The sequence below is a fragment of the Oryctolagus cuniculus genome, chromosome 20 (genome assembly GCF_964237555.1).
Source record: "Oryctolagus cuniculus chromosome 20, mOryCun1.1, whole genome shotgun sequence".
Classification (NCBI taxonomy): domain Eukaryota; kingdom Metazoa; phylum Chordata; class Mammalia; order Lagomorpha; family Leporidae; genus Oryctolagus; species Oryctolagus cuniculus.
The window spans coordinates 43,607,075-43,635,034 of record NC_091451.1 but is presented as its reverse complement, the minus strand read 5'-3'; the positions used below and the strand labels follow the sequence as shown (position 1 = coordinate 43,635,034).

The 27,960-nt window shown below is 52.6% G+C and overlaps 1 protein-coding gene and 1 long non-coding RNA gene across 14 annotated transcripts in view; both read right to left on the bottom strand.

Moving 5' to 3' along the window:
• Positions 1–27,960, bottom strand: part of EML1 (EMAP like 1) — a 181,994-nt gene that overhangs the window by 79,036 nt on the left and 74,998 nt on the right. For 12 of the 13 annotated variants that reach the window (XM_070065389.1, XM_070065387.1, XM_070065384.1 and 9 more), the window contains one exon: positions 857–1,039. In XM_070065389.1, the coding sequence (XP_069921490.1) occupies positions 857–1,039 (183 nt within the window). Of the gene's footprint in view, positions 1–856; positions 1,040–3,919; positions 4,021–27,960 lie in introns of those variants that run through there. The other variant, XM_070065393.1, reaches the window with a different exon arrangement.
• On the bottom strand, positions 5,195–9,350 carry LOC138847263 (uncharacterized). The gene is made up of 2 exons (XR_011384947.1): positions 8,839–9,350; positions 5,195–8,734 (listed from the first exon to the last, which is right to left on the bottom strand). It is a non-coding gene; the product is annotated as an uncharacterized lncRNA (long non-coding RNA).

Here is a 27,960-nt window from a genome sequence, read left to right as displayed (position 1 = left end):
TCACTCCCAGGAGCCACGGGGCCTAAATGTCGACATCTGTTTGCCAGAGACCCCGAGGGGCAGACCCTGTGGGTGGTGTCCTCGTGAAAGCAGAGGGTGTTGCCCAGGAGGCGCCGGCCGGCTGGAGGGGGCGAACGTGAGGGAGACCTCGGGGATTCTGAGCTCCTCACAGCGGGGGCCCCTCTGTGCCCCCAGTCCCGGCTCTGAGCCTGACGCCGGCCACGCTGAACTGAATGGCAACACCAGCTGAGGACCTTCCCAGGTGGAACAGACCCCCACAGGGGCTCTCTCCACCCACAGGGAGTCTTTTAAAAACGTATTTCAAAGACAGAGAGAGGAAACGTCTTCCACTGGCTCACTCCCCGGATGCCTGCCACAGCTACAGCTGGGTCAGGCCAAGGCCGGGGGCTGGGAACTCCATCCAGGTGCCGCATGTGGGTGGCGCGCACCCAGCTCCCTGAGCCGTGACCTGCTGCCTCCCAGGGTGTGTGTCAGCAGGAAGCTGGGAGCGGCCGCAGAGCTGGGATCTGAACCCATGTGCTTCCAGATGGGGTGCCGGCATCCTAAGTGGTGTCTTACCTGCTGTGCCAAATGGCTGTCGCCACCCCAGGGAATCCTGATGGACGCTGGTTCTCAACGGGCCATGGCACAGTTCCCGACTCACCTGAGGGTCACCCACACAGGCTCACCAACGTCACACCACAAACATGGTCACACACGGGGCGACCACACTGTCAGCGCCGAGACTGCTCTTTGTGATTCTAACTCTGGGTTTTTCCATCAACACGCCGTTTGCACTGGCGTGGCCGGCCACAGAGCGGCTCCGCGGCTGTCCCCGCGCCCGCGGCCCGCCTACCTTTGGTGGGTCCTTTCCTGTTGAGCACGGCCTGCTGCTCCTCGGTGATGTTCAGCCGCCGCACCACGTCGGCCAGCGCCGACTTGAGAAGCTGGATGTCGTCCTCCTGCATCTGCACCCGCTGCTCCAGGGAGGCGATGCGGTCGGTCACCTCCATGCTGCTGGCCGCCGAGGCGCTGTCATCTAGGGCAGAGGAGAGGCTCCGGTGAGGGTGGGGCTCCCGGGAGACGCGGCTGCCACACAGGAGGCGGGAGAACCCTGCTTCTCCGTGGGCTTCCCAGTGGCTACGCCTGTGCTTCTCAGTTTTAAACGGCAGCTCTGGCTGCCACTGTATCTTTCCACATGCAAGCCAACTTGTTTTCCCTCCCATGATAGTAGAGAGCCTCCATGTAGCAGAGACGCGAGAGTGTGTCTACAGTGCAGAAACCCCACCTGTGAATGAGGGTGGACTCACAACGCTAGGGCCGCCGAGGTCGTGGCACTGTGCATGGCCGAGCGGTGGCAGTCGTACGTTTCTACACGGAACCCTAATTCCCTGTCTTCATTAGAGCCCACTAGGCTCCCTGGCTCTCGCTCCCTGTCCAACCTCGCTTCCCGCTGTCCCGCCTTCCTGCCAGGCTCCAGCCCCACCGGCCTCCTCTGCCTCAAACACTTCTCAGCCGGTGTTTGCAGGCATCAGATGCTGCTGCTGCTGCTTCGGGACAGGCAGTATTAGAGAGAGAGAGAGAGAGAGAGAGAAAGGTCTTCCTTTTTCTGTTGGTTCACCCCCCAAGTGGCCGCTATGGCCGGCGTGCTGTGGCGACCCCAAGCCAGGAGGGTCTTCTCCTGGTCTCCCATGCAGGTGCAGGGTCCTAGGACCTGGGCCATCCTCCACTGCACTCCTGGGCCACAGCAGAGAGCTGGACAGGAAGAGGAGCAACCGGGACAGAATCCAGCGCCCCAACCGGGACTAGAACCCAGGGTGCCAGCACCACAGGCGGAGGATTAGCCTAGTGAGCCGTGGCGCCGGCCTAGAGTTCTTTATCTAAACCATTTGCTATCCCAACAACCATATTTCACCACCACTGCCTCGTTGGCCGACAACCTCTCCCGACTGTCCCGCTGCTCCCCGCCCCGAGCAGACAAGGATGCAGTCTCACCTCAAACACATCGTGGGCGTGGTTCTGGACCAACACAACGAAGTTTCCCACTGCGTACAAAAGTTATGTTTGCATTACATTGTGTAGCCTATCGGGGATGCAACAGCATTAGGTCTAAACTACAACGGACATGCCTTGATGTAAAACCCAAGCCTTCGGCACGTGCTCCTGGAAAAATGGCACCAAAGGACTTCCTCCACACAAGGCTGCACAAACCTGCAGTTTGTACAAAACGCAGCGTCTGCGAAACCCAACAACAAAGCACAGGGAACAAAGTTGTGCCTGTTGTGCAGAGCACAGCCACCAGGAGGTGCTGTGAACTCCGGTGAGGAGCTCCTGTGCACCTGCAGGGGGCAGGCAGGGAACCAGACAGGTGAACTCCCTTTCCGTGGCTTCTGTCCTGGGGCCAGGCGCCGTGTGCGGAGCTGGAGAGGGCACAGGTGGGAGAACGCCGGGCCCCGGAGTCTCTGCAACTCAGCATCCAGTGTCCCGGCAGAGCTCGGAAGAATCCTCTGTGCCAGAAACAAGACGCGGGACACAGTGCAAAAGGAAGGAAGAGAAACTGAGCCCAGCTCCAGAACGGACAAAATACTGGAGCCGACAAAGAACCTAAGACAGCACGAGGATACGGGTCCTCTGTGACTGAGAATTTCAGAGAAATGAATAAAAACCAAATGAAAATTTTGGAACTACAAAATACAACTTCTGAAAAAAAAAAAAAAAACAACACCTCACTGGAAGGGTTTCACAGCTGAATGGACCCAAAAGAGGAAGACGAGGTACAGCTGGAAGCCTGTCAATAAAACAGCCAGGCCCAAGGACCTGGGAAAAGACGTCTCACGAGAACCCGGCAGAGCCCTGGGGATTTGCTGATGACGTCAGCCGGTCCAGCACAAGTTAACCGTCATACGAGAAGGAAAAGAGCGAGAGAACAGGGCAGAAAAAAATAAAAAACTAATGACTTAAGGACCCCAAATTGGAGTGACAGAAATGTATAATTAAAATGTAACTGAAGGCCGGCGCCTAGCGGCGCCGGCACACCGGGTTCTAGTCCTGGTCGGGGCACCAGATTCTGTCCCGGTTGTCCCTCTTTCAGGCCAGCTCTCTGCTATGGCCTGGGAGTGCAGTGGAGGATGGCCCAAGTGCTTGGGCCCTGCACCCCATGGGAGACCAGGAGAAGCACCTGGCTCCTGGCTCCTGCCATCGGATCAGCGCGGTACGCCGGCCGCGGCGGCCATTGGAGGGTGAACCAACGGCAAAAGGAAGACCTTTCTCTCTGTCTCCCTCTCTCTCTCACTGTCCACTCTGCCTGTCAAAAAAAAAAAAAGTAACTGAGCCCACCCCAAGGTATATCATAGTAGGACACAGATGTGTGGCTCAGTAGGCTAAGCTGCCACTTGGGAGACCCAGATGGAGTCCCTGGCCCAAGCCTGGCCCAACCCTGGCTGTTGTGGGCATGTGGGGAATGAACCAGTGGATGGGAGGTGGCTCTCTCTCTCTCTCTCCCTCACTCTCTTTCTGTCTCTCCATCTGCCACTGTGCTTTTCAAATAAATCTTTTTATAAACCCACTCGAGACTACAATACAATAGTTATCATGCCCAATAGATTGCGCGTAAGTGGCTATTATTTTTTTGAAGTTTTTGTCCTTTTTTACTTTTTATTAATATAAAGTGAAGAGAGTTCATGCATTCCACAGGTGCAGTTCCAAGAAAACAACCACACTTCTCTCCCTCCACCCTCCCCCCAAACTCCCTCCCTCCCTCTCCCTCTTCCTTTTACCAGTTTTTGCAAAGACACAGTTTTAATCCACTCCACGTTCACAGGCTTAATCCACCACCAACCCTAATACTGAACCAGTGAGAGGAGAGGAGTCTGTGTTACACTGGAAGCTTGCTACACTTGACTTCAGATGAGCTACCCACCTGCCGGTTCTACCCTGTCTGCATTACACGGTGTTCCTTTGGGCACGACAGTTCACGTCTCTGGGACTTACAAGTGGTTATTATCAACTGGAAGTGGTTAATGGTACTGTAAATGAAAAAGTTACAGATGTGGATTGTAATCCTCGATGAACGACTGTAGCTAAAATTCCAGTGAAATCCTATCGTCAAATAACCCATAAGAAGAAAGGAAATAAGGAATTGAAATACAAAAAGGAGACAAGAAAAAAAAATAAAATGGTACCCAGCCCAGCGATAATTACCTTAAATGTTACATTAAAGCAGTAATTGTATTAAATACACCAACAAGAAGGCAGAGAATGTAGAATAAAAATATTTTTTGATGATTCACTGATTTATTTGAAGCGTAGAGTTAGAGAGAGAGAGGGACAGATGGAGAGAACAATCTTCCTTCCGATGGTTCACTCCCCAGATGGCCACAATGGCCGGGGCTGGGCCAGGATTCAGGAGCTTCTTCGGGTCTCCCACATGGGTGCAGGGGCCCAAGCACTTGGCCCATCTTCTACTGCTCTCCCAGGTGCATTAGCGGGGAGCTGGATGGGACATGCACTGGTGCCCATGAGGGATGCCAGCATCACAGGCAGCAGCTTAACCTGCTACTCCTCAGTGCCCTGAATAAAAACAGCTTTCAACAAGACCCCATTAAACGGGGGCATTGTGCACAGGGTTCAGTTGCCATTTGGGATGCCCACATTCTATTTTGGAGTCCTGGCTACTCTGCTTCCAATCCGGCTCCCTGATAAGTGCCCGGGAAGCAGCAGGTGCTGGCTCCAGTACTTGAGTGCCAGCACCGCCCCCCCCACCCCCCCACACACCGTGTGGGAGACCTGGATGGAGCTCCTGGCCTCTGGCTTCAGCCTGGCCAGCCCTGGTTGTGGCAGCATCTGGGGAATGAACCAGTGGATGCAAGGGCTTTCTCTCTCTGTCATTCTGCCTATCGCATAATTAATTTTTTAAAAAAAGACCTAACTACACACTATTTACAAGAGGAAGACTTTAAATACAAAGAATAGATAGGTTGAAGGTAAATGAAGGGAAAAACATATACCACGCAAATAGGAAGCGTAAGAGGCAGGTGCACCAATATTAGTATCAGATAAAAATAAATGTCAAATAAAATGTATTACTAGAGACGGGGAGTCATTTAATAATGAAAAAACCATAAATTATCAGGAAGACCTGGCAATCACAAACACGTATGTGCCTGATACCAGAGCTTCAGAACACATGAAGCATGGGGCCAGCACTGTGGCACTGCGGGTAAGGCCGCTGCCTGCGGTGCCGGCATTCCACACGGGCGCCGGTTCAAGTTCCAGCTGCTCCTCTTCTGATCCAGCTCTCTGCTGTGGCCTGGGAAAGCAGCAGAAGATGGTCCAAGTGCTGAGCCCCTGCACCCACGTGGGAGACCTGGAAGAAGCTCCTGGCTCCCGGCTTCAGATCAGCCCAGCTCCAGCCGTTGTGGTCATCAAGGAATGAGTCAGTGGATGGAAGGCCTCTCTCTGTGTGTGTCTCTACCTCTCCGTAACTCTGACTTTCAAATAAATAAATAATACTTTAAAACAATCAGTATGGACACAGAAGATTTGCACAACACAATAAACCACCTTGACTTAGTTGTTCTGCATTAAAAAAAAAAAAAAAAACTACAGAACAGTCCACATGGTACATTTACTTGGATGCAGGATATTCTGGCCATAAAACAGATATGAATACATTTAACGATTAAAAAAGTATGTGCTCAGACCACAACAGTATTAAAGTAGAAATAAAAAATAAGATAACCAGAACAGCCAGAAATGTTTGGTAATTAACCAGCACTCTTCTAAACAATCATTAAGTCAATGAAGACATCACAGGAGACATCAGAAAAATACTTCTCATTGAATGACTATGAAAACTTATCACACCAAAATGCACGACATGCAGTCAAAGAAACACTTTGAGGAAAATTAATAGCTTTAAAAAATCTACATGTTAGAAAAAGAGAAAAGCTGGTTTTTGAAAAAGATCACTCAAGCCCCATAAAGCAGCAACCATTCCACCGCTCGCCCCTCAGAATGTAACAGGAGGCACTCAATACATATTTGGTAAAGTAACGCACAAATAGGTAAGCACACACTCGGTTGGTTGCAAGAGATATAAAATGATTCAGTCACAGCTATCCTGAAGGAGCTCTCTGTCTAGGGGAAGCGCACATCTACAAGTTTCTTTTATTTATTTATTTATTTATTTATTTATTTATTTATTTATTTGACAGATAGTGCTAGACAGTGAGAGAGAGACAGAGAGAGGTCTTCCTTCCGTTGCTTCACCCCTCAAATGGCAGCTATGGCTGGAGCCATGCCGAACCGAAGCCAGGAGCCAGGTGCTTCCTCCTGGTTTCCCATGCAGGTGCAGGGCCCAAGAACCTAGGCCATCCTCCACTGCCCTCCCGGGCCACAGCAGAGAGCTGGCCTGGAAAAGGAGCAACCGGGACTAAAACCCGGCGCCCATATGGGATGCTGGCGCCGCAGGCAGAGGATTAACCAAGTGAGCCACGGCGCTGGCCCATGTCTGCAAGTTCCTGAGTCACCCTGACAAAGAGGTCAGTGAACACAGGATATTAGTAGGACATTAATTGCATTCTGAAAACTAGGATCAAGCAGAGGCCCTGAAGGGCAGAAATGTTCACCAGCCGGCAAAGCAAGAGCAGCCCTCCAAGCAAAGGAAGCATTTAAACCAAAGCATGAAGCACGAAAACACACAGACGAGTCACAGCGCAGTCAGCGGCCTCTGACATTGCGATCTTAAGACTTCCGCTTCCTAGAGAGACCTTGTCTGGCCTCTAAATTCAATGTTCTAAGTAACATCATTGCTTCATGGGTAGAAATATTTTCCAGGGGTTGGTGCTGTGGTGTAGCAGGTAAAGCCACCACCTGCAATGCTGGCATCCCATATGGGTGCCAGTTCGATTCCGGCTACTCCATTTCCGATCCAGCTCTCTGCTATGGTCTGGGAAAGCAATAGGAGATGGTCCAAGTCCCTGGGCTCCTGCCCCACGTGGGAGACCCGGAAGAAACTCCTGGCTCCTGGCTCCTGGCTTCGGATCAGCCCAGCTCCAGCAGTTGCAGCCGTCTGGAGAGTGAACCCGAGGATGGAAGACCTCTCTCTCTCTCTCTCTCTCTACCCCCCGCCTCTGCTTCTCTGTAACTCTGCCTTTCAAACAAATAAATAATCTTTTAAAGGAAAAAAGAAATATTTTCCAAGTGTCTCTATGTAGCTTCTGAGAGTATCTGTTTGTCAAGAGAGCTTATTAAGTCCTGGTGTGCATCTAAAACACTGAGTTCCAACCAAGGAAACATCATGTAATCTTTCTAAGAATATGTTCTAGGCACAGCTCCTTAAAGAAATCCAACCACGAAGCAAGAACAACCTGCAAATACCCTTCCCTGGCCCTCTGGCCTGGAGCCACCCCCACCATTCTCCATGCTCTTGGACTAGGGTCTGTACAGTCTGTGGGGAGCACCGGTGGGCTTAAGCAAACCCCCAGAGTTGAGACAACACGGTTCTGTGCCTTTCAAGTGCAGCCCGGATCACTGCTCTAGAGTGCAGTGGACTTCCTGGCGCGTGGCTCTGCAGCTGACGCATCTCAGGCACAAGTGCAAGGCCCTCGCCTGCTGGACACAAGCGGCCTGCACACTTCACACTTGGGTTCGGCGGGGAAAGCCCGACCAGCATCATGGAAAACACAAAGCCTGGTTGAAGCAAACCAGTTCCAGTCTCTGAACATTCCAGAGGATTCCACAGCACAAGCCGGGAAATTTCATCTGGTTGCCGTCACAGAAAACCTTGTTAGACGAGGCGTGCGGCACAAACTTTTGCTTTTTTTTTTTAATTTTTAAATTTTTTTATTTTTTGACAGGCAGAGTTAGATAGTGAGAAAGAGAGAGACAGAGAGAAAGGTCTTCCTTTTTCCGTTGGTTCACCCCCCAAGTGGCTGCTACATCTGGTGCGTTGTGGCCTGCATGCTGCACCAATCCGAAGCCAGGAGCCAGGTGCTTCTCCTGGTCTCCAATGCGGGTGCAGGGCCCAAGCACCTGGGCCATCCTCCACTGCCTTCCTGGGACACAGCAGAGAGCTGGACTGGAAGAGGAGCAACCGGGACAGAATCAGGCGCCCCGACCGGGACTAGAACCCAGTGTGCCGGCGCCGCAGGCGGAGGATTAGCCTAGTGAGCCGTGGCGCCGGCGGCACAAACTTTTGCAAGGTGGTTATGCAGAGGTCATTTTAGTCCCTGTTCTTCCAAAGGTTACCATGGAGTTCGCTACAGCCATCAGTAGTGGAACCTTTCAGGGCCGGTGCTGTGGCATAGAGGGTGAAGCCGCTGCCTGTGACGCCAGCATCCCATATAGGCACCAGTTCAGCTCCCGGCCACTCCACTTCTGATCCAGCTCTCTGCTAATGCGCCTGGGAAAGCAGCAGAGGATGGCCCAACTGCTTGGGTAGGCCAAAGTCAAGAGCCCAGAATTCAACCCAGGTCCCCCAAATGGGTGGCAGGAACCCAAGCACTTGAACCATCACCGGCCACCTGCCTGGGGACACATTAGCAGGAGGCTGATTGGAAGTGGAGGAGCCGGGACTTGAACCAGGCTCTCTAATGTGGCCTGCGGGCATCCCACATGGCACCCATCTTCTGCACCAAACATCCGCCCCAACAATCACCAACAGTTACTGAGCAGCCTGTGACGCGCAGAGGGAGGTCTGCGCTACAGGCAGAGACACCGCTTCAGGTACAACCTGGTTTGACACGACACAAGCCCCACTCAGCCCCATGTGATGCAGGTACAACCTGGTTTGACAGGACACAAGCCCCACTCAGCACCATGTGATGCAGGTACAACCTGGTTTGACAGGACACAAGCCCCACTCAGCCCCATGTGATGGACAGGCGGCAGATGGATGGACAGGTCTCCCTGCTCTCTGAGCTGAGACGCAGCTGGCCTGGAATCTGGCTGAGCTCTGGGTGATGCCATGGGTCCAAGAAGGCCCCCAGAACCCCTGGACTCAGGCGCCCTGCACAAGGGCTTTGTAGCTCTGCCCTTTACCTAGACCCCCCAGGTAGCTCTGTGTGGCCATGGCGTTTAATTCCTGCTGTTTCCGTAAAGGATCATGGGAGCCTGTGTATTTTACTCTGTTTAAAAGGTGAGGGAGGTGTGCTTTCAGATGATTATCTCATGACCTAGAGATAACCACAGGCTCTTGATTTGCAAATCTCCTGGAAACAGAGGCCTAGGGCCAGGGAGGGGGCGGGCTCTGAAAAGATTCACCTGGTACCGGCCCCTCTTCCTGAGAGGCCCTCACTTTCTGATGGCTGAAACAGCGCAGAGTGGATAGCGACCTCTGCAGTGCACCACCTCCCATGCATCCCACACCCTCCCCTCCCACCCCGGGGTCCCTCTCCCCTCCATCAGGGACATCAGAGAACTTGGAGCTCCTGGCCGCCTTAGAGCCTTCAGCCCAGGGCCTCCCAGCTGACGGTAACAGCTGTCACACGCGGCCTCTATGCCTACTGCTAAGACATACACAGTTCTTGCAACATTTTACCTTTTCCCAACTACTAGACATATGTTATCTAGAAAGAAGAACCTCGGGCTTCAGTATTTTGGAGCCAATCACACAGCAAAGCTCAAGGACTGGCAGATAAACCTCTCGTCTGGAAGCTGGCTTTCCCTGGCCCTCGCTGCTGGCAAAACACGTAGGTGATACGAAACACTGTTAGATCCCACAGACACAGGCAGTCACCAGGCGAAGCAACACGTCCTCACATCCTCTGTGCTTGTCGGGCCTGGGTTTCAGCTCCCCCGTCGGGCTCGCAGCCCCCACGCCCCCCCCCCAGCTGACCCCCATGGGCTCGCAGCCCCCACGCCCTCCCAGCTGACCGGCTCCAGCTTCATTTCTGCTCTAAGACGCCCAGGCCTGCTTCGGTCATGGGGACAGCCAGGAATCCCGGGGCCTGCCAGGAATCCCGGGGCCTGCTCATCCCAGTGCTCATGCCCAGGGGCTGTGGCTCTGAAATTCACTTCATAGAAAATCACAGGACTCGACCTTATTGTAAAAGAAAACGCCTACAAGGGAGCTCACAAGCTGACGTTCCTGTCATTGGCTGGAAGAATCCTACAGACACAGAAATGCCGCTCCTGCCGACGACGGCCAGAGCCTCAGCAGCACCCCTGGAATCTGGGAAGAAATGGCCTGAGGATCTTCTCCCTGCGAGTTCAGCGTGTACCACGGTGGTGCTGGAACCTGGACCAAACACACTGAAACTCAGACTCTCAAGCCAGCGAACCCTCGGTCCGACCCAGTGAGCTGTCACTGTGCTTCCTTCCGGTCCGCACCAAGTGCTGGGCGATCTCCCTGTCTCGGAGCAAGTGGTCCAGCAGGGAGAGATCGGCCAGCAAATGACCAGAGCAGACAAAAAGGAACGCAGATGGGGGAGCAAATAAACAGCTCCCACCCAGCTCCGACAAGATCACCGGAGTCGCCAGCGCGGCAGGAGGAGTGCTCCAGTCACAGGTGATGGAGGACGGCACCACAGCAAAGCCAGTCTGAAAGTCTCTAGCTGAGGCTTTAGGAAACTTGCTAACTACTTTGTCTTGAACTCTACTCTCACTTCACTTTGCCTAACTGTGGTTATCAACCATGGGGCCTGGGATTCCTTGAAACCTTTGGGATGTCTACAGAACACTACAAACACACACTGTGCGTGTACTCAGCTGCCTTTGCAAGGGAGATCTGATTTGTCAGCAGCCAAAAGTCCTGGGCACTTCCGGGCTGTTAGTTCCGTTTCCATCCAGTGCAGGGTTTTAGAGCAGACGCGAGATCCTGCAGCTGAACAGAAAGTGAACTCCTGATGGTGTGCAGAGCAGTGTGACCTCGAGCCTCGCCTCGGGCTAAGACGTCCCCAGAGCAGGAAGGGCACCTCTGGTCTCCGGGACAGCTGTGGGGAGAGACGGAGGGAAGCAGAGCCTTGTGATAGTGTCCCAGTAAGTCAAGCCAGGTGGCCAAATACTAAGCCGAAAAGGAAAGAGTAACATTAGGGAGGTGGGGAGGAGCAGAACAGACAAAATAATGAGGGTAAGGGTATGGAGCTGGTGGCACATGGAGACCACCGCACTGCTCACTGGCTACATTTGCTGCACCTTCCAGATACGTCTTCAGTTCATAAACTGACTAAACAAAAAGTATCTAAAAAGGTAACTTTAACAATTTCTACGGCTGGCGCCGCGGCTCACTAGACTAATCCTCCACCTTGCGGCGCCGGCACACTGGGTTCTAATCCTGGTCGGGGCGCCGGATTCTGTCCTGGTTGCCCCTCTTCCAGGCCAGCTCTCTGCTGTGGCCCGGGAGTGCAGTGGAGGATGGCCCAAGTCCTTGGGCCCTGCACCCCATGGGAGACCAGGATAAGTACCTGGCTCCTGCCATCGGATCAGCACGGTGCGCTGGCCGCAGCGCGCCAGCCGCAGCGGCCATTGGAGGGTGAACCAACGGCAAAGGAAGACCTTTCTCTCTGTCTCTCTCACTGTCCACTCTGCCTGTCAAAAAGAAAAAAAAAAAAAGGTAACTTTAACAATTTCTTACTTGATATCATAGTCTCATAATCTCTGCTCACTTTCTTCCTATTAACTTCCATTAGTGTAATTTTTTTTTATTTAAAGTACAAGATGCTTACATTACCCATAAAAGTAATGGTCTTCTACACTTGGTAGTTTTGATTGGTTTAAGACAATATTCCCTTACATGAGAGCCTGTTCTTTCATAGTTTTATAGAAATACTGAGAGAGAAAGATCTGGATGGATGGACAGAGAGTTCCCATCTGCTGAGTCACTCCCCAAATGCCTGCCCACAGCCAGGACTGGTCCAGGCCAAAGTCAGGAGCCAGGAACTCAGTCCAGGTCTCCCATATGGTAGCAAGAATCCAATTACTGGGCCATCAGCACTGCCTCCGAGGGTCTGCATCAACTGGAGGCTGGAGTTAAGCCGGAGCCGCAGCCAGGTACTGGAGCACAGTACTCCAGTACTGGATGCAAGCATGCGAACTGCTGTCTCAATCCCTAGGCCAATCGCCCACCTTTATTCTTCAGTACTTGAGATAAACACCAGAAAAGCCCAGTTTAAGTGGGGGGCTTTAGCCAAGCAATTGGTTCCCCAGTAAAAAATTATCTAAAATATACTCGAGCTGGTGTGCCTTTTACAGGGTATTACAGCAGACATGGTTGATTTTTGAAAGATGGTGATGAAAGAAAACAGCAGCTTCGGCCCCAGCCCTGAACGCTGTGCACACTTGGGCATGAACCAGTGCATAGGATATCTTTCTGCTACTTTCTCTGCCTCTGCCTCCCAAAGAAACACTCTTTAGACTAAAATACCTAAGTTTTTGTTGTAGAAATTACCTGTTTAGATTCCCATCTAAAGGTAGAACCTGCGTGTGTCCACCTTTCAACTAAACAAGTCCGTGTTTACCGGGGGTAGGCATTGGGACAGAAACTAAGATAGCACTAGGGAGACCACACCTTTGCTCAGACAGCCTCCAGTCCAGCTTCCTGCTAACATGCAGCCCGGGGGGTAGCAGGAGATGGCCCAGGACCTGGGTCCCTGCCACCCATGTGGGAGACCTGGATTGAGTTTCGGGATCTGACTTCAGCCTGGTCAAGCCCCAGGTATTACAGCATTTGGGGAGTGAAATACTTTTAAAAAGTGCCAGCGAAGGGCCAGTACTATGTCGTAGTGGACAAAGCTGCTGCCTGCAGCGCTGGCATCCCGTATGGGCACCAGTTCGAGTCCCGGCTGCTCCACTTCCCACCTAGCTCTCTGCTATGGCCTGGAAAAGCCATGGAAGATGGCCCAAGTGCTTGGATCCCAAAAGAAGCTCCTGGTTCCTGGCCTCAGTCTGGTCCAGCCCTGGCTGTTGAGGCCATTTTGGGGAGTGAGCCAGTGGATGGAAGACTTCCCTCTCTCTCTACCTCTGTCTTTGCCTCTCCCTCTCTGTAACTTCACCTTAAAAAAAAAAAAAAAAAGAAGTGCCATCAACTTCGCCTCCAGGCAAGCAGAAATATTAGACTGGATTTACCACCCTGCCTTAAACAGCTGAAAGGAGCAGATAAAATATCTTAAACAGTGGCTCTTCCGACACCAGACAGTGAGGCCAGCTACGGCTGCGAGGTGGCAAATGAGAGGTGACCCCACGACCGACTGTCCCAGCACACAGGGTGCAGAGCTCCCAGGACGTGTGCGGGGAGGGCAAGCCTGGCAGTCTCGCCGTGGGGAGCAGACGGAGCTGCCACGTGTGGCCAAGATGAGGGTGCTCAAGGCAGTGCTGGGGAGGGCAGCTCTGCGGAGAACACCCGCGTCTCCAGGTGAGCTTCCCCCAGAACCGGGATGGAAAGAAACCACTGGGGGCTGGAGAAGGCAGCACCCCAACATCAGAGCAGATGAGCAGCAGCGCCCCAGGGCTGGGAGCAGCTCCTGTCTCCCCCAGCCCGCGTGCACACACTCACCGCCACAGGGCGTCCAGGACTCCCAGGACAACGTCCTACCTCCAGTGCCACTGTGGCTTCCTCCACCCCAAATATGTTTAAGAGCGAGATCCAAAAGGATAAAAATGTTTCCAAGTGACTTAACCACAGGCCATAACAACACTGAGAAATATTTACAGGAATGCAAAAATAGCCTGCCCCCAGCCAGGTAAAGTCCACAGTATCTGGCGTCCAATAAAACCCGAGCAGCATTCAAGAAGCAGGCAAACATGACCCATAATGAAGAAAAGAATCAGCCAAGCAAAGCTAACACAGATAATAGACTTGGTAGTCAAAACAAAAAACTGGTCAGCTATTATATTTTATATTGTGTGCACTGAAGACGTTAGGGGAAGGAGATAACAGTATGTTACATAGAGACATGGAAAATACAAGGGTAAAAATAAATCAGACTTCCAGATACAATAAAAACTACAATGCACTGGATGAAATTTACGGAAAAGACACAGCCATAGAAACCATCCAAAATGCAACAGACAGAGACGGGGGTGAGGCAAGGGTACATTAGATACTTTCTAAGATTCAGCCAAGGGTCCCAACGTCTAGATAACCCCAGTCCCTAAAGGAGAGGAGAGAGGGAAGAAAAAAAAAGATGCAGGAAGCCGGCGCCGCGGCTCACTAGGCTAATCCTCCACCTAGCGGCGCCGGCACACTGGGTTCTAGTCCCGGTCGGGGCGCCGGATTCTGTCCCGGTTGCCCCTCTTCCAGGCCAGCTCTCTGCTGTGACCAGGGAGTGCAGTGGAGGATGGCCCAAGTGCTTGGGCCCTGCACCCCATGGGAGACCAGGATAAGTACCTGGCTCCTGGCTTTGGATCAGCGTGGTACACTGGCCGCAGCACGCCGGCCACGGCGGCCATTGGAGGGTGAACCAATGGCAAAGGAAGACCTTTCTCTCTGTCTCTCTCTCTCTCTCACTGTCCACTCTGCCTGTCAAAAAAAAAAAAAAAAAAAGATGTAGGAAAAAGTAGCTGGAATTTTCTAAATTTTCAAAAGTTATAAATCTACAAGATCAAGCTCAGTGAATTCCACAGCTAGGAAACATGAAGAAAATTACACCAAGACAGATCAAAATCAAATTGTCTAAATCTGGTGGGATACAGGAAATCTGACGAGCCAGGAGTACAGGAGGACCTCCTTACCAAGAAGAAAACCTGCAGCTGACACAGGACATAATGCTGAGAAACTAGACGCTTTCCCCTAAGACTGCGGACAAAAAAGGGTGTCGCCTCTCGCCACTCCTATTTGGTGTCACCTACAAAGTCCTGGCTCGAGCTGTAAGACAGGAAAGGAAGTAAAACGTGCAGATCAGGAGGAAGGAATAAAACCCTGCTGTTTGCAGAGGACATTATACAAAAAAATCCCGATAATCAACAGCAACCCAAAAACCCTCTGGGAGCTAAGCAGTTACTAACATGCTTCCACAGTCAAAGGTTAATATATAAAACCCAACTGCTTTCTTTAAAAAAAAGATTTTATTTATTTTTTTGAGAGGTAGAATTAAGACAGAGAGAGGGAGAGATTAGAAAAAGGAGAAAGAGAGAAAGGTCTTCCATCTGCTGGATCACTCCCAAAATGCCCACAACAGCCTGAGCTGGGCTGATCTGAAGGCAGGAACCAGGAGCACCCTCCAGGTCTCCCATGTGGGTACAGGGGCCCAAGGACTTGGGCCATCTTCTAGCTTCCCCAGGCCATAACAGGGAGCTGGATTGGAAGTGGTGCAGCTGGGACTTGAACCAGTGACCACATGGGGTGCTAGCACTGCAGGAGGAAGCCTAGCACCTATACCACAGCGCCAGCCCCCGCCAACTGCTTTCTTATAGGTCAAAAATGAATGATTAGTATTTGAAATCTTAAAAAAAATCAAATCATTTACAATAGCACCAAAAATGAAATAAGTAGGATTAAGTCTAACAAAGTATGTACAGGAGCCAAATGCAGAAAACTATAAAATTATGATGAAGAAAATCGAAGATTTAGGTTAATGGATATTTGAAGTTCATGGATTAGAAAATTGAATACAGTTAGGACATCAATTCTTCCAACTTGCTCTTCAGACTCAACACAACCTCAGTCGAAACTCCACTGAGCTACCCTGTGACCATTTACAAAGCGATTCTGAAGTGTCCCTGGAGAGGCCAAGGACCCAGAATTCCCCACCTGCACTAAAGAAGAGCGAGGAGGCCACAGAGCTCACCCTGGCTGACCTCAAGGCCCAATGAAGCTGCACTGACCCAACTCTGTGTCTGGGGAAAGAGCAGACGCACAGATCAATGGGGCAGAGTAGCGTCCAGAAACAGACCCACACAGACACGGTCAACTTGGGAGCAAAGGCGACCCACTGCAGACAGGACGGTCCTGCAGGCAAGCACACCTGGTGCAATCAGATGTACACTGGGAAAGCAGTAGAAGAAGGCCCAAGTGCCTGGGCCCCTGCACCTGCATGGGAGACCCAGAAGAAGCTCCTGGCTTCTACCTTCAGATTGGCTCAGCTCCAGCTATTGCGGCCATCTGGGGAGTGAACCAGCAGATGGAAGACCTTTCTCTGTCTCCTCCTCCCTGTCTATAACTCTACCTCTCAAATAAGTAAATAAATGCAATGTTTAAAAAAAGAATAGCTCCATTAGAACAGCAGAAAGGAGGGGGGAGCTGAGATGACCCCAGCATCCACCTGAAGTCACCCAGAGCAAGCAGAAGGAAGGTGGCGTCTCCAAGGCAGCAGTGAGCAGCAAGGCAGGGAAGACACGGGAGACTCAACACACGAAAAGCTGCTTTTCTGAGAAAATAAATGAAACTGACACAGCGCTCGGAGAAAAAGAAAAGATACAAAAATACCAATATCAGAAACAAGAGAAATAACAGCACTGCAGACCTAAAGACTTTAAAAGAATGAAGAAAACTGATCATTCCATCCCTAGATATTTACCCAAAGCAATGAAAGCTGTGTTCATACAAATATTCAAAGCAGCTTTATTTGTACATTTAAAAAATTTACTTATTTGAAAGCGTAACAGAGAGACAGATATCCTGTCAGCTGCGTTACTCCCCAAATGCCTACAACAGCCAGGACTGAACTCCAACCCCCAGGGGTGCAGGGGCCCAACACCTGGGCCATCCTCAGCTGCTTTTCCAGGCCATAGCAGGGAGCTGGATGGAGAGAACAGTCGGGACGCAAACTGGCACTCAGATCTGGGATACTGGGCGTCCCAAGCACCCGCATCTTAACGCACTGTGCTGCAGTGCCAGCCCCAAAGTGGCTTTACACACAACAGCCAAAAACTGGAAACAGCCCAAGTGTCCATCCACAAGACAACAGCTGAACAAACTGCGGCACATCCATACAACAGTACTCATCAGCAAAAACATATTCAGAAAAACAACACCAGGTGAAAGAAGCCAGAAAATAGAGCAGGTACCTTATAGTTCCCTTTATGCAATTATGCAAAACGCAAACTAACGGAAGAGTGACAAGTCAGTGGCTGGGGGGGGGGGGGCGGGCAGGGCAGACAAAGGAGCTTGAAAAGACAAGTATCTTCGTTATCCTGGTGGTGGCCGGGGTTTCATGGACACACACCATGTCAAAGCTCATCAAATTGCTCATTTAACTCAATGTTGAGAGACCTCAAGAAAGCTTTGTTCCTTTTTTTTTTTTTTTTTTGAATGGGGAGGGAGCAGGGAAAAAAAATGTATGTGGTTGTTAATGAATATAGGGTTTGTTAACTGTTAAAAGATATCAAAATCCTCCATGGAATGAGGCAGGATATTCCAAATAAGAAAATATTCAATTTGAACAGAGAAAGGAAAAAGATACATCGAACTGTTCTGGGACCATGGAGTGACAGATTTTCTTCTTCAAGGACCTTAAAAAATGAAAAATAGTTTTAATCAAGGCCCACGTGACTGCATATTCCAGCAGCCGGCACAGAAGCACGCAGGGTGTGCATCTCCCCGCTGCCACCCTCCATCATTTTACCCTCTCTGAATAGCTTTGAAGTTCCCACTGGGAATTCTTCATTCCAAATACCACAAAAGATATGACCCCCTTGGCCCACAGCTGCTGGTGGTGCCAACAGCAGCCGTGCCAGCAAGTGCCGGGCTGGGGCCTGGAGCCCTGGCAGATGTGTCTCTGTGTCAGGACTGGTCCCTTGGCTGCAGCTCTCCGCTGGTTCTCGTTCCGATCACAGTTCACAGAGAGACCAGCTCGCTCCACTGAGTCCTGGCGTCGACCCAGGAAACACTAGCCTCTCCACCTCCCACCCAGGCTGGAAGCCCCCACAGCAGAAGACACTGGAAATCTGAGCAGAGTCCACTTATGTCACATGGTCACTGCTGAGAGCGTCCCCCTAATGCTGACTGACAACCTACTTCTCTCATCTCTAAAACGTGCCGGAAACCGTACAGTTCCCAAAGTGAAATTTTGCAGTTTGACTCTTTATTAGGGAATCATTTGATGTTTAAGCTGAGGGGCTGGCACTGTGGCATAGCGGGTAAAGCTGCCACCTGCAGTGCCGGCATCCCATATGAGTGCTGTTCCGGCTGCTCTACTTCCGATCCAGCTTCCTAATGCGCCTGGGAAAGCAGCGGAAGACGGCCCAAGTCCTTGGGCCCCTGCACCCACATGGGAGACCTGGAGGAAGCTCTTGGCTCCTGATTTTGGATCAGCCCAGCTCTGGCCCTTGCAGCCATTTGGGGAGTGAACCAGAGGACGGAAGACCTCTGTCTCTTCCTCTCTGTAACTCTGTCTTTTAAATAAACAAGTAAATCTTAAAAAAAATAAATAAATAAATAAATAAATAAATGAAGTTTCAGCTAACGCTTGGGCGAAAAAAGTGGGAGCGAGCCCAGGAAGCAGGTGGGCAGCGCAGAGGATTAGAATACCTGGTCACCCTTGAACTATCAGACGATGAGCTTCGTAGAAAGCCGGCTCCTAGGAGGGACCTCCCCCACTCCCCAATTTAACAGGCAGGCTTTTTTCTTTTGAATTTCAACCATTGTGTTTAAGAAGACAACTGAAAAACGAGCAAAGGACTTCAACAGATGTTTGTCCGAGAAGAGACACGAACGGCCAATAGGCACGGGGGCAGATGCTCGATGCCGCCAGGCAGCAGGGCCAGGCCGGTTCCCGCCAACTAGAACGGCTGTAAGTCCTTAAAGTGAAAACACTGTTGTTGGCAACAGTGTGCAGAAGCTGGAACCCTGTGCGTTGCTGGTAGGCTGCAAAATGCCTCAGCCACCATGGAAACCAGCTTGGCGGATCCTCAAAAAGTTAAACCCAGAGTTACCACCCGGCCCAGACACGCGGTTGGTGAAACTGAAAGCCGGGACTTGACCAGGTATTTGGATCCCAAAGGTGGGGACCAGGTGTCTATGAGCAGGTGAGCGGATGTAAAGCCCACACACAGGACGAGATTCAGCCGCGCGAGGAACACGCTGCAACATCTGTAGGTCGGCTGAGCGCTGCCTGAGCGGGACGAGCCGGAGGCCGGGATTTCACAGGGAGCAGGACCAGTGAGGGGTTACGAGGGGCCGCTCGTGGCAGCAGGGTGGGCTGTCTCGTGAGGGACAGTTTCTGCTCAGGACGATGAAAACTTTTGTAAGCAGATGGTGGTGATGGTCGTACAATATGAATATAATTGATGCTGCTGGGCCGGCACCGCGGCTCACTAGGCTAATCCTCCACCTAGCGGCACCAGCACACCGGGTTCTAGTCCCGGTCGGGGTGCCGGATTCTGTCCCAGTTGCTCCTCTTCCAGGCCAGCTCTCTGCTGTGGCCCGGGAGTACAGTGGAGGATGGCCCAAGTGCTTGGGCCCTGCACCCCATGGGAGACCAGGAGAAGCACCTGGCTCCTGCCATCGGATCAGCGCAGTGCACTGGCCGCAGCACGCCGGCCGTAGCGGCCATTGGAGGGTGAACCAACGGCAAAAGGAAGACCTTTCTCTCTGTCTCTCTCTCACTATCCACTCTGCCTGTCAAAAAAAAATAATAATAATAATTAATGCTGCTGAATTTGTACACCGAAAAGGGGTCAAATTTTTACATTTGATCATATATATATATATATGTATATATATAAAAACCCATAATTTGTAAAAATGCTCAACCGTGTTGATGGACTGGCTCTCGAGGAATGACAGACCATTAATTTACTCACTGAGGAGGATCCCTGTGCCGCGGCTGTGCTGGGTGCGGGAGATGCACTCTGAGCAGGCGGGAGGGGGCACTGAGGGAGTGCACGGAGGAGGAGGAGGCCCGAGGAAGGCCTCCGTGAGGCTCATCCAGACCAGCGGGCAGAGGGCACCTCACTCCAGCCGACTCTGTGGCAGGTTTTGTTTTGTTTTGTTTTTTAAGATTTATTTATCTGAAATACAGAGTTACAGAGGGAGAGACAGAGAGAGAGACAGAGCGAGAATATCCTATCCGCTGGTCCACTCCTGAAATGGCCACAGCGGCTGGAGCTGGGCCTGTCGGAAGCCAGGAGCCAGAAGCTTCCCCGGGGTCTCCCATGCAGGTTCAGGGACCCAAGCACCTGGGCCACCCTCCACTGCTTTCCCAGACACATCAGCAGGGAGCTGGATCAGAAGTGGAGCGGTACCCATATGGGACGCCGGCGCTGCCGATGGCAGCTTTATCCACTGTGCCACAGCGCCGCCGCCCGTGGCCTGGTTTTAAGGACGGAAAGGAGCTGAGCCGAAAGGACAAGGCTTTGGAGGAAGCATCCCAGCCTGACCAAGAGCAGCGAACAACACATTCAAAACTAAAGAGCTAACAAACACATTTTTAAAATACAGAAGAGGAAACATCGGTGGGGGGTGAGCATCTCCCGCGTGGAACCATGATGAGAAAGAAGCGCAGCTCTCAGACATCCACGAAGCGAGCCTGGGCGGACCCCACACTGGAGGACATCACCAATCCCTTCCATTTTTTTCCACAGGCACAAGTTGCGCAGGGACAGCATCCCTGATCTCACACCAAACGCGCTCAGTGCGCCTCCTGCACCCAGACACAGGCGGGGGTGCTGGCGGTACAGCTGCCGCTGGGCCCAGACCCTCCAGGAGGCTGTGCTGTCCTGGCCGCTGCAGCCCTGGGACCCAGGAGCCAGTGCGATGGCTTCCTTTGAGGCCTCTCCCCCTGCGTCCGGACATGGGCTTCCCTCGCCAGTCACATTGACCCCGGGCTATGTAACTTCATCTGCACTCAATCACCCCTCCAAATACAGTCCCAGTCGGAGAGGTGGCAGGGATCCCACATGTGACTATGTGGGACAGAAGTCAGCCGGCACAGAGGTGCTTAGAGCACTCACCTGCCACCTGCTCACCGGCTCCGTGTGCAGTGGGGCTGTGGTTACCCTCACTACTGCACTTAGTTTGTGTGCCGAGTGTGGATGAGTTTACTGACACTGTCAGCTCGCCGAAGCCATCGTCTGAGCCACCCTGAAGAGCTTCCTCCGGTGTCCACAACAAACTGCTCCTGACTCATTTCCCCCTCCTTGGCATCAATGTGAACTTGAACTTTCCTTCTCAGAAATGCAATCACATTTCTTTTTTTAAAGATGTATTTTTTTTTTTTTGAAAGTCAGAGTTACACAGAGAGGTAGAGAGGTAAAGAGGGAGATCTTCCACCTGCTGGTTCACTCTCCAAATGGCTGCAATGGCCAGAGCTGTGCCAATCCAACACCAGGAACCAGGAGGATCTTCCAGATTTCCCACATGGGTGCAGGGGCCCAAGGACTTGGGCCATCTTCCACTGCTTTCCCAGGCCACAGCAGAGAGCTGGATCGGAAGTGGAGCAGCCGGGACTCGGACCAGTGTCCATATGGGATGCCAGCCCTACAGGTGGCAGCTTTACCTGCTACGCCACAGGGCCAGCCCTGGAATCACATTGCTAACCCACGTGGAATTCCTGCGTAGTCTGCTCTTTTATTTTATTTTTGCCCTAGGATCGTTTACTTGTTTTTTTTTTTTTTTTTTAACAGGTAGAGTTACAAATTGTCTCTCTCACAATTATTTTTTTAATTTTTTTTTTTTTTTGACAGGCAGAGTGGACAGTGAGAGAGAGAGAGACAGAGAGAAAAGTCTTCCTTTGCCGTTGGTTCACCCTCCAATGGCTGCTGCGGCTGGCGCACCGCACTGATCCGAAGGCAGGAGCCAGGTGCTTCTCCTGGTCTCCCATGGGGTGCAGGACCCGCATGGCACTTGGGCCATCCTCCACTGCACTCCCGGGCCACAGCAGAGAGCTGGCCTGGAAGAGGGGCAACCGGGACAGAATCTGGTGCCCCGACCGGGACTAGAACCCGGTGTGCCGGCGCAGCAAGGTGGAAGATTAGCCTAGTGAGCCACGGCGCCGGCCTCTCTCACAATTTTGAGAGAGACAGAGAGAAAGGTCTTCCTTCCATTGGTTCACCCCCAAAATGGCTGCCACAGCCGGCGCTGCGCCACTCCGAAGCCAGAAGCCAGGAACCTCCTCCTGGTCTCCCATGTGGGTGCAGGGGCCCAAACATTTGGGCCATCCTCCTCTGCCCTCCAGGGCCACAGCAGAGAGCTGGACTGGAAGAGGAGCAACTGGGACAGAATCCGGTGCCCACATGGGATGCCGGTGCCACAGGCGGAGGATTAACCAAGTGAGCCACGGTTCCAGCCCCAACCTTAGAATTGTTTAAAGGTGACACTAGAAGTTGGGGGCTCCGCCACTGTGTTGCTCAAGTCAGCGAACAGAGGGAAGGTCCACTCACAAGAGACGGGACAAGGACGCTCACCTCCAAGGACACAGGGAGCTGCGCTCCGCCAGGTCGTGCCTCTTGCAGAGATGATCCTGGTGATCTGACTTCAGCCCCCTGCAGCCGTGCGAGGCCCAGACTAGCACTCTCGCCTTCCCTGAGAGCTGCGCCGGACGTCCACCTAATCTAATTACCCCCCTTTCCTGCTCAGAATCAATGCACAGACGCACCCTTGAAATGCTAAAGACTTTGCAGACGTAAAACAGCCGACCCTCACAAGAACACTCACATTGAGTCAACACGATTGCCTGTTACTGGGAAAACGCACACCAAGCTTTCCTGGCAGCTGCGTGGCTCTCAGCTTGATCACCACAAACTCGGGAGGCAGGACTTTCTAAAAAGTCCTGCGTCTGTGAGCAGAGATGGCTTATATCTAAAATTATTTTCTCACATGAAACTGTCTGTATTTTGTGCTTATTTTCATTCTAAGCATATCAAGCTCAGCCACTCCCGCTGCTGTCTATGGAACAAATTCCTGAGAACTGCAAAGCAGAAACCTGCGGCAGCAGAATGCATGACAAGGGGCTGGAGCTGGTTAAAGACCAGCGAGTGTGGAATGAGCTCCTGCTAAATGCTGTGCACAGCTCAAGGTGCTCAGGGGCTAACGGGGACTACACGGAAATAGGAATGACCGCATGTAAGCCTGCAAGAGAGGACAGAATGTGGGGGATGTGGAGAAAGGCAGAGACCCTAGAGACGGGACCCTCAGATCTGCCACTTGCCAGGACGTGATGTTGCCTTTAAAGAGGCAGCAACACTTAGCGTGGAGAGGAGAATGAGATTTGGGAAATGCATACAAAGGTGGTGGGCGCCTGGCAGTTACGCAGTAAACCACAGTGATTGCTACTTTCGCCTGGGGACAATCAGGAAAAGCTTCCTGGAAGAAATGGTGCCAAACCCCCCTTTAAGGAGAGGGATGCCCAGCGACGCCCAGGGCCCTGAGTCCTAGTCCCTGCCCCCGACGGTGGTGACTGCGGTCTCTCCAGAGAACTCGGCGTGAGGAGGGCACCTTGTTTGTTTCTTTGCTTCACCTTTGCTATCTGCTTGGCTTTGCACGGCTCTTCCTCTGAGCCAAGGGTGGACGTGGTGCACTGAGCCTTCGAGGATGGAGCAAAGCGACACTTCTGAGAGCCCAGGGGTCTCCTGGCCTGTGCTGGATACTATGTTTCTGTGAGGAGCAAGGCAGTTAGGAAGTGTATTACTGGAACACTCAATCCAATGGTATACCGGCTCAGACAGGTCGTACTCCATCTTTCTCAGGGTATAAACTGGGTGCCCAGACGCCAAGCCCGGGGGCCCTCCTGCCCCCCCCCCCACTCCACCAGAAGGCAGAGACAGGGCTGCACTGCCGCCACAGCCAGGTCCTCGCCACCCACACACGGCAGATGCTGCTGGGAGCCAGGGACCAGCACAAACGGGAGACGAGAAGCTGCCCTGCTGGAGGCAGTCTGCCTAAGTGGCAAATTTATTTAAAAAAAAAAATGGAGTCAGTGAAAGAAGCTAGCTGCACACTGCACGCCAGCCTCCCCCACCACGCCAACTACAGCGACGGGGGGGCCTTGGCCTGCCTCCGGGAGGAGAGGGCTCTGCAGGGCCGGTGCTCAGGCTTGCTGGAAGCCAGGCGCGGCGAGGCGCTGACGCTCAGTGTGGATCCAGAAAACACAGATGGACTGGGCGGCTGTGGGGCGGAGTGGGCCAAGAAGAAGGAGCTGCTAAAACGGGAGAAGGCAGCAGAGCGGCTTCTGCAGCCTGAAGTGGGCACCAAAGAAAGGGAAAAAATAAACACAAGTGAGGACGGGGAAGGGTGGCTTTGGCAGGCAAACGTGCTCTCCCCAGCTAAGCAGAGCAAGCTCAAGTTCAGCGGCCTTTTCCTTGTGGGGGACGTGCCTGATAATAAAGAGAAAAACAGACAGAATTCTAAAGCTGAACAAACAAGTACACGTGCCACACTAACTGGTTCTGGAAGTCCCAGTCCAGAAGGCAATCTGACGGAAACGAGAGACAGGGTCGGGGAGGTGGGGGGTGGGGCTGATAATTCGCATCAGTGTGGATGAAGGAAACCAATGGCAGAGACGCAGGACCAGCAGGGCTAATGACGTGAAATCCCCGCTACCCTACGACTCCAGCAGGGTCCGTGAAGGCGCTTTGAAAATGTTAACACACCTCACAAATAGGAGATTGTTACTATTACTGCTCAAATAACTGCATGTTGTTAAATGACTATTCAATGGTTAACAGGGTTCCCCTCCCTCCCTCCCTCCTTCTCTCTCTCTCCCTCCCTCTCTCTCCTCCTCACTCTCCTTCCTTCTTTCTCTCCCCCTCCCTCTCTCTCCTCATCTCTCCCCTTCTCTGTCTCCCTCCCTCCTTCCCTCCCTCCCTCCCTCTCTCTCTTTATCTCTCTCTCTCTCACACACACACACACACACACACACACACGCACTCACTCGTATTCTCATATAGCTCCTGCATTCGATATTTAAAAACACTAATATGGGGTTATGGTCTCAAAGGGTGGAACTACAAGAAAAAACAAGCGTGGAAATACTGAGTGGTGGCCGGGTTGAAGATCTGTGCAGCCTGCCCCATCGGATGCCACAGCTCCTGTTGGTAATCGTCACTTGCAGGCACAAGATGCCTTTGTTCAAAAAAGAGCTGCCCCGTCCTGCCGTCTGCACCCCAGGCTGGCTCTGGCTCGGGACCCAGCGCTCAGGGCACGCACGGCCCCTGAAGCCGGCTCAGCCCGCCCGGAGGAGCTCCTGCAGCGCTCCCCCCACCCTACCACAGAGAGTAGGCCACTCCAGGACTCTAACCACAGACGCTCTCACTGTTAATGGCCTGTGGTTAGCCACAGAAGAACCGTGTCACGTGGCCATATTAGCAAACAGAAATGCACTTGCAGATCCTAATCTAAATGCCTTCCTTTCCATCTCTTGGTGTCACCCTGCGTGGAACCTCGAGACTTGGAAGAGGCGGTGACCGGGGTCAGAAGGCAGCTGGTGCAGTACACAGAAGGGCCTGAGTCCTTTAACATCCGACACACGTTCCCCGTGCGGGCAGGGGCGAAAATGACCTCATTCCACAGGGATGATGAGAGGCTCAAGTTGAGAGAGCTCTCGCTCTGTGAAAGCAGGAGAGATGTAGAAGGCGCAGGAAGAGCCCCCCCCCCCCCCCCCCGCCCCAGGTACACACCGCGCTATCACCAGCCTCTGCTTTACCACTGCAACGCGGCCGCGCCGAGTGCCGGGTGAGTGCTGGGCGGCAGCAGTCCATGTTAGCCAGCGAGCGCGCTCCCTGCAGCCTGGCTGAATCTGCTCCGGAGCGCGCTCCCTGCAGCCTGGCTGAATCTGCTCCGGGCCAGGCCGAGCGCCCCCCACCACACCTTCCCCACCTGCTGGCGATGCACGGCTGCAGCTTACTTCACTGCAGCTACTCAGAGGTGCGCTGCACTTCAGTCGTCGGGAGCTGAACTCCAGCAGAACACAGCTGCATGCTGCACCTGCCCTGTCCTTATCGGATGTTAAGATACACTGTTGTATGTAAGTTATAACTTACACAGCTTATAAGATACAACTTATATAGGCTGTACTTAGGAATTAGATCGCTCATACGGAGTACATTGGGTTCCTGTTTAAACAATGACTCCGTCACTCTACAATGTTTCTGTCACTCTGGCCTGGTAGTTTGTATCTCTGACTATGCACAGGACTAGCTTTCTAAGAATTGGCTTCGCCGCAATTAGGATGCAGAACACAGGTGCTGAGGTGCCAAGAAGTGGACTCCTCTTCCTCTTCCTCCTCTCCCTTCGAGCCACCGTGTGCAGAGCACTGACAGCTGACAGCAGGAGCCAAGCCAGGTGGATGCGCACGCCCCCGAAACTCCTCCAACACGCAGCCTCCTCCAACCCCCAAGCTCCTCCAACACACAACGGAGAGGAGCCAGGTTTCTTAGGATGCACTGACCACAGTGAGAGCAACACACCACTCGCTCTCAGGCGTCACCAAAGCAAGAAGAGAAAAGTAACTGTACTGACACCTATCCGCATCCCCCGAAACACACATGTACAGGTAGAGTAAAAAGCGTCACATATTTAAAAACAGATCAACTTTCACACGCCCCCAGCAGAGTGATGACACCCTGTGACCCCTGCCGCCCAGCTCCTTGCACTCTCTTGGTTTCAGGCAGTAGCTCCCTCCCACTCAGGTCCCTCCCCGGGCCTAGGCCATGGAGAAGGGCTTGGAAGAGACAGCCTGGGCTGTGAGCACGGTGCCTGTGTGTCACGAGTGCAGAGCCAGGAGTCGTTCTCACTGGTTGCCCTTTTCTTTGTCTACATTGTGTCGGGCCACATCTAAGTACTGTTTGATGCACTGTGATCCTCTCCTTTCCCTCTGCCCGCCTCTGCAGATGTCAAGCTCGCAGGCCTCCTTCGTCTCCGACCTGCCGACCTGCCTGATGCCTCTCTCGAGCCCTGGGAGACCCCCAGGAAGCCTGTGCCCTCAGCTCACGTGATCTCATACACCCAACCTCAGCCGTGACCCACACCGATGACTGTATGGAATCTCCTGCCCAGAGCCCTCTCCACCTCCAGGCCTGACTCCACTCTGACATCCTCACCTGGAGACACCCATATGTGTGTGTGCACATCTGGGTGTGTGTGCACATCTGTGTGTGTGTGTGTGTGTGTGTGTGTCCAGGAAGTTGCCTCTAATCCACTTGCCTCAACGAGTGACCACCATGCAGCTGGTCATTAACCTGCACATGCTGGAGCATCCTTGACCTATTCCCTACATCCCATCCTCAACGTCAAATCAATCATCAGATCCTGCCAAGTCTAAACATCTGCATGTGGGGCCGGCGCCGTGGTGTAGTGGGTAAAGCCACCGCCTGCAATGATGGCATCCTGTATGGGCACTGGATGGCATCCCAGCTGCTCCACTTCCGATCCAGCTCCCTGCTAATGGCCTGGGAAAGCAGCAGAGGACGGCCCAAGTGTTTGTGCTCCTGGTTACCCAGGTGGGAGACCCAGAAGAAGCTCCTGGCTCCTGGCTTCAGCCTGGCCCAGCCCTGACTGTTGTGACCACCTGGGGAGTGAACCGGTAGATGGAAGATCTCCCCCTCTCTCTGTCTTTCCCTCTCTCTCTGTAATTCTTTCAAATAAATAAAAAAAACTTCAAGTAAATAAACAAACAAACAACAAGCACGTGTATGGGGTGGGCACCTGGCACAGCAGTTAAGATGCTCCCATCCCATATCAGAGGGCCTGGGTTCAAGGCCCGGCTCCACTTCAGATTCCAGCTTCCTGCGAATGCCCACCTGGGGAACAGCAGGTCATGGCTCAAGTTCCTGGGTCCCTGCCAACTACATGGGAAACCTGGGAGAGGTTTCCCAGATCCTGGCTTCAGCCTGGCTGGATTCTGAATGTTGTAGGCATTTGGGTAGTCAATCAGAGGATGGGATCTCTCTCTCTCTCTCTCTCTCTCTCTCTCTCTCTCTCTCTGCCTTTCAAATAAATAAAATTAATCAATTTAAAAAATACTCATGGGGCCAGTGTTGCGGCAGAGCCACTAAAGTCGGCATCCCACATGGGTGCTGGTTTGTGTCCCAGCTGCTCCACTTCTGATCCAGCTCCCTGCTGATGGCCTGGGAAAGGCAGCAAAGGAT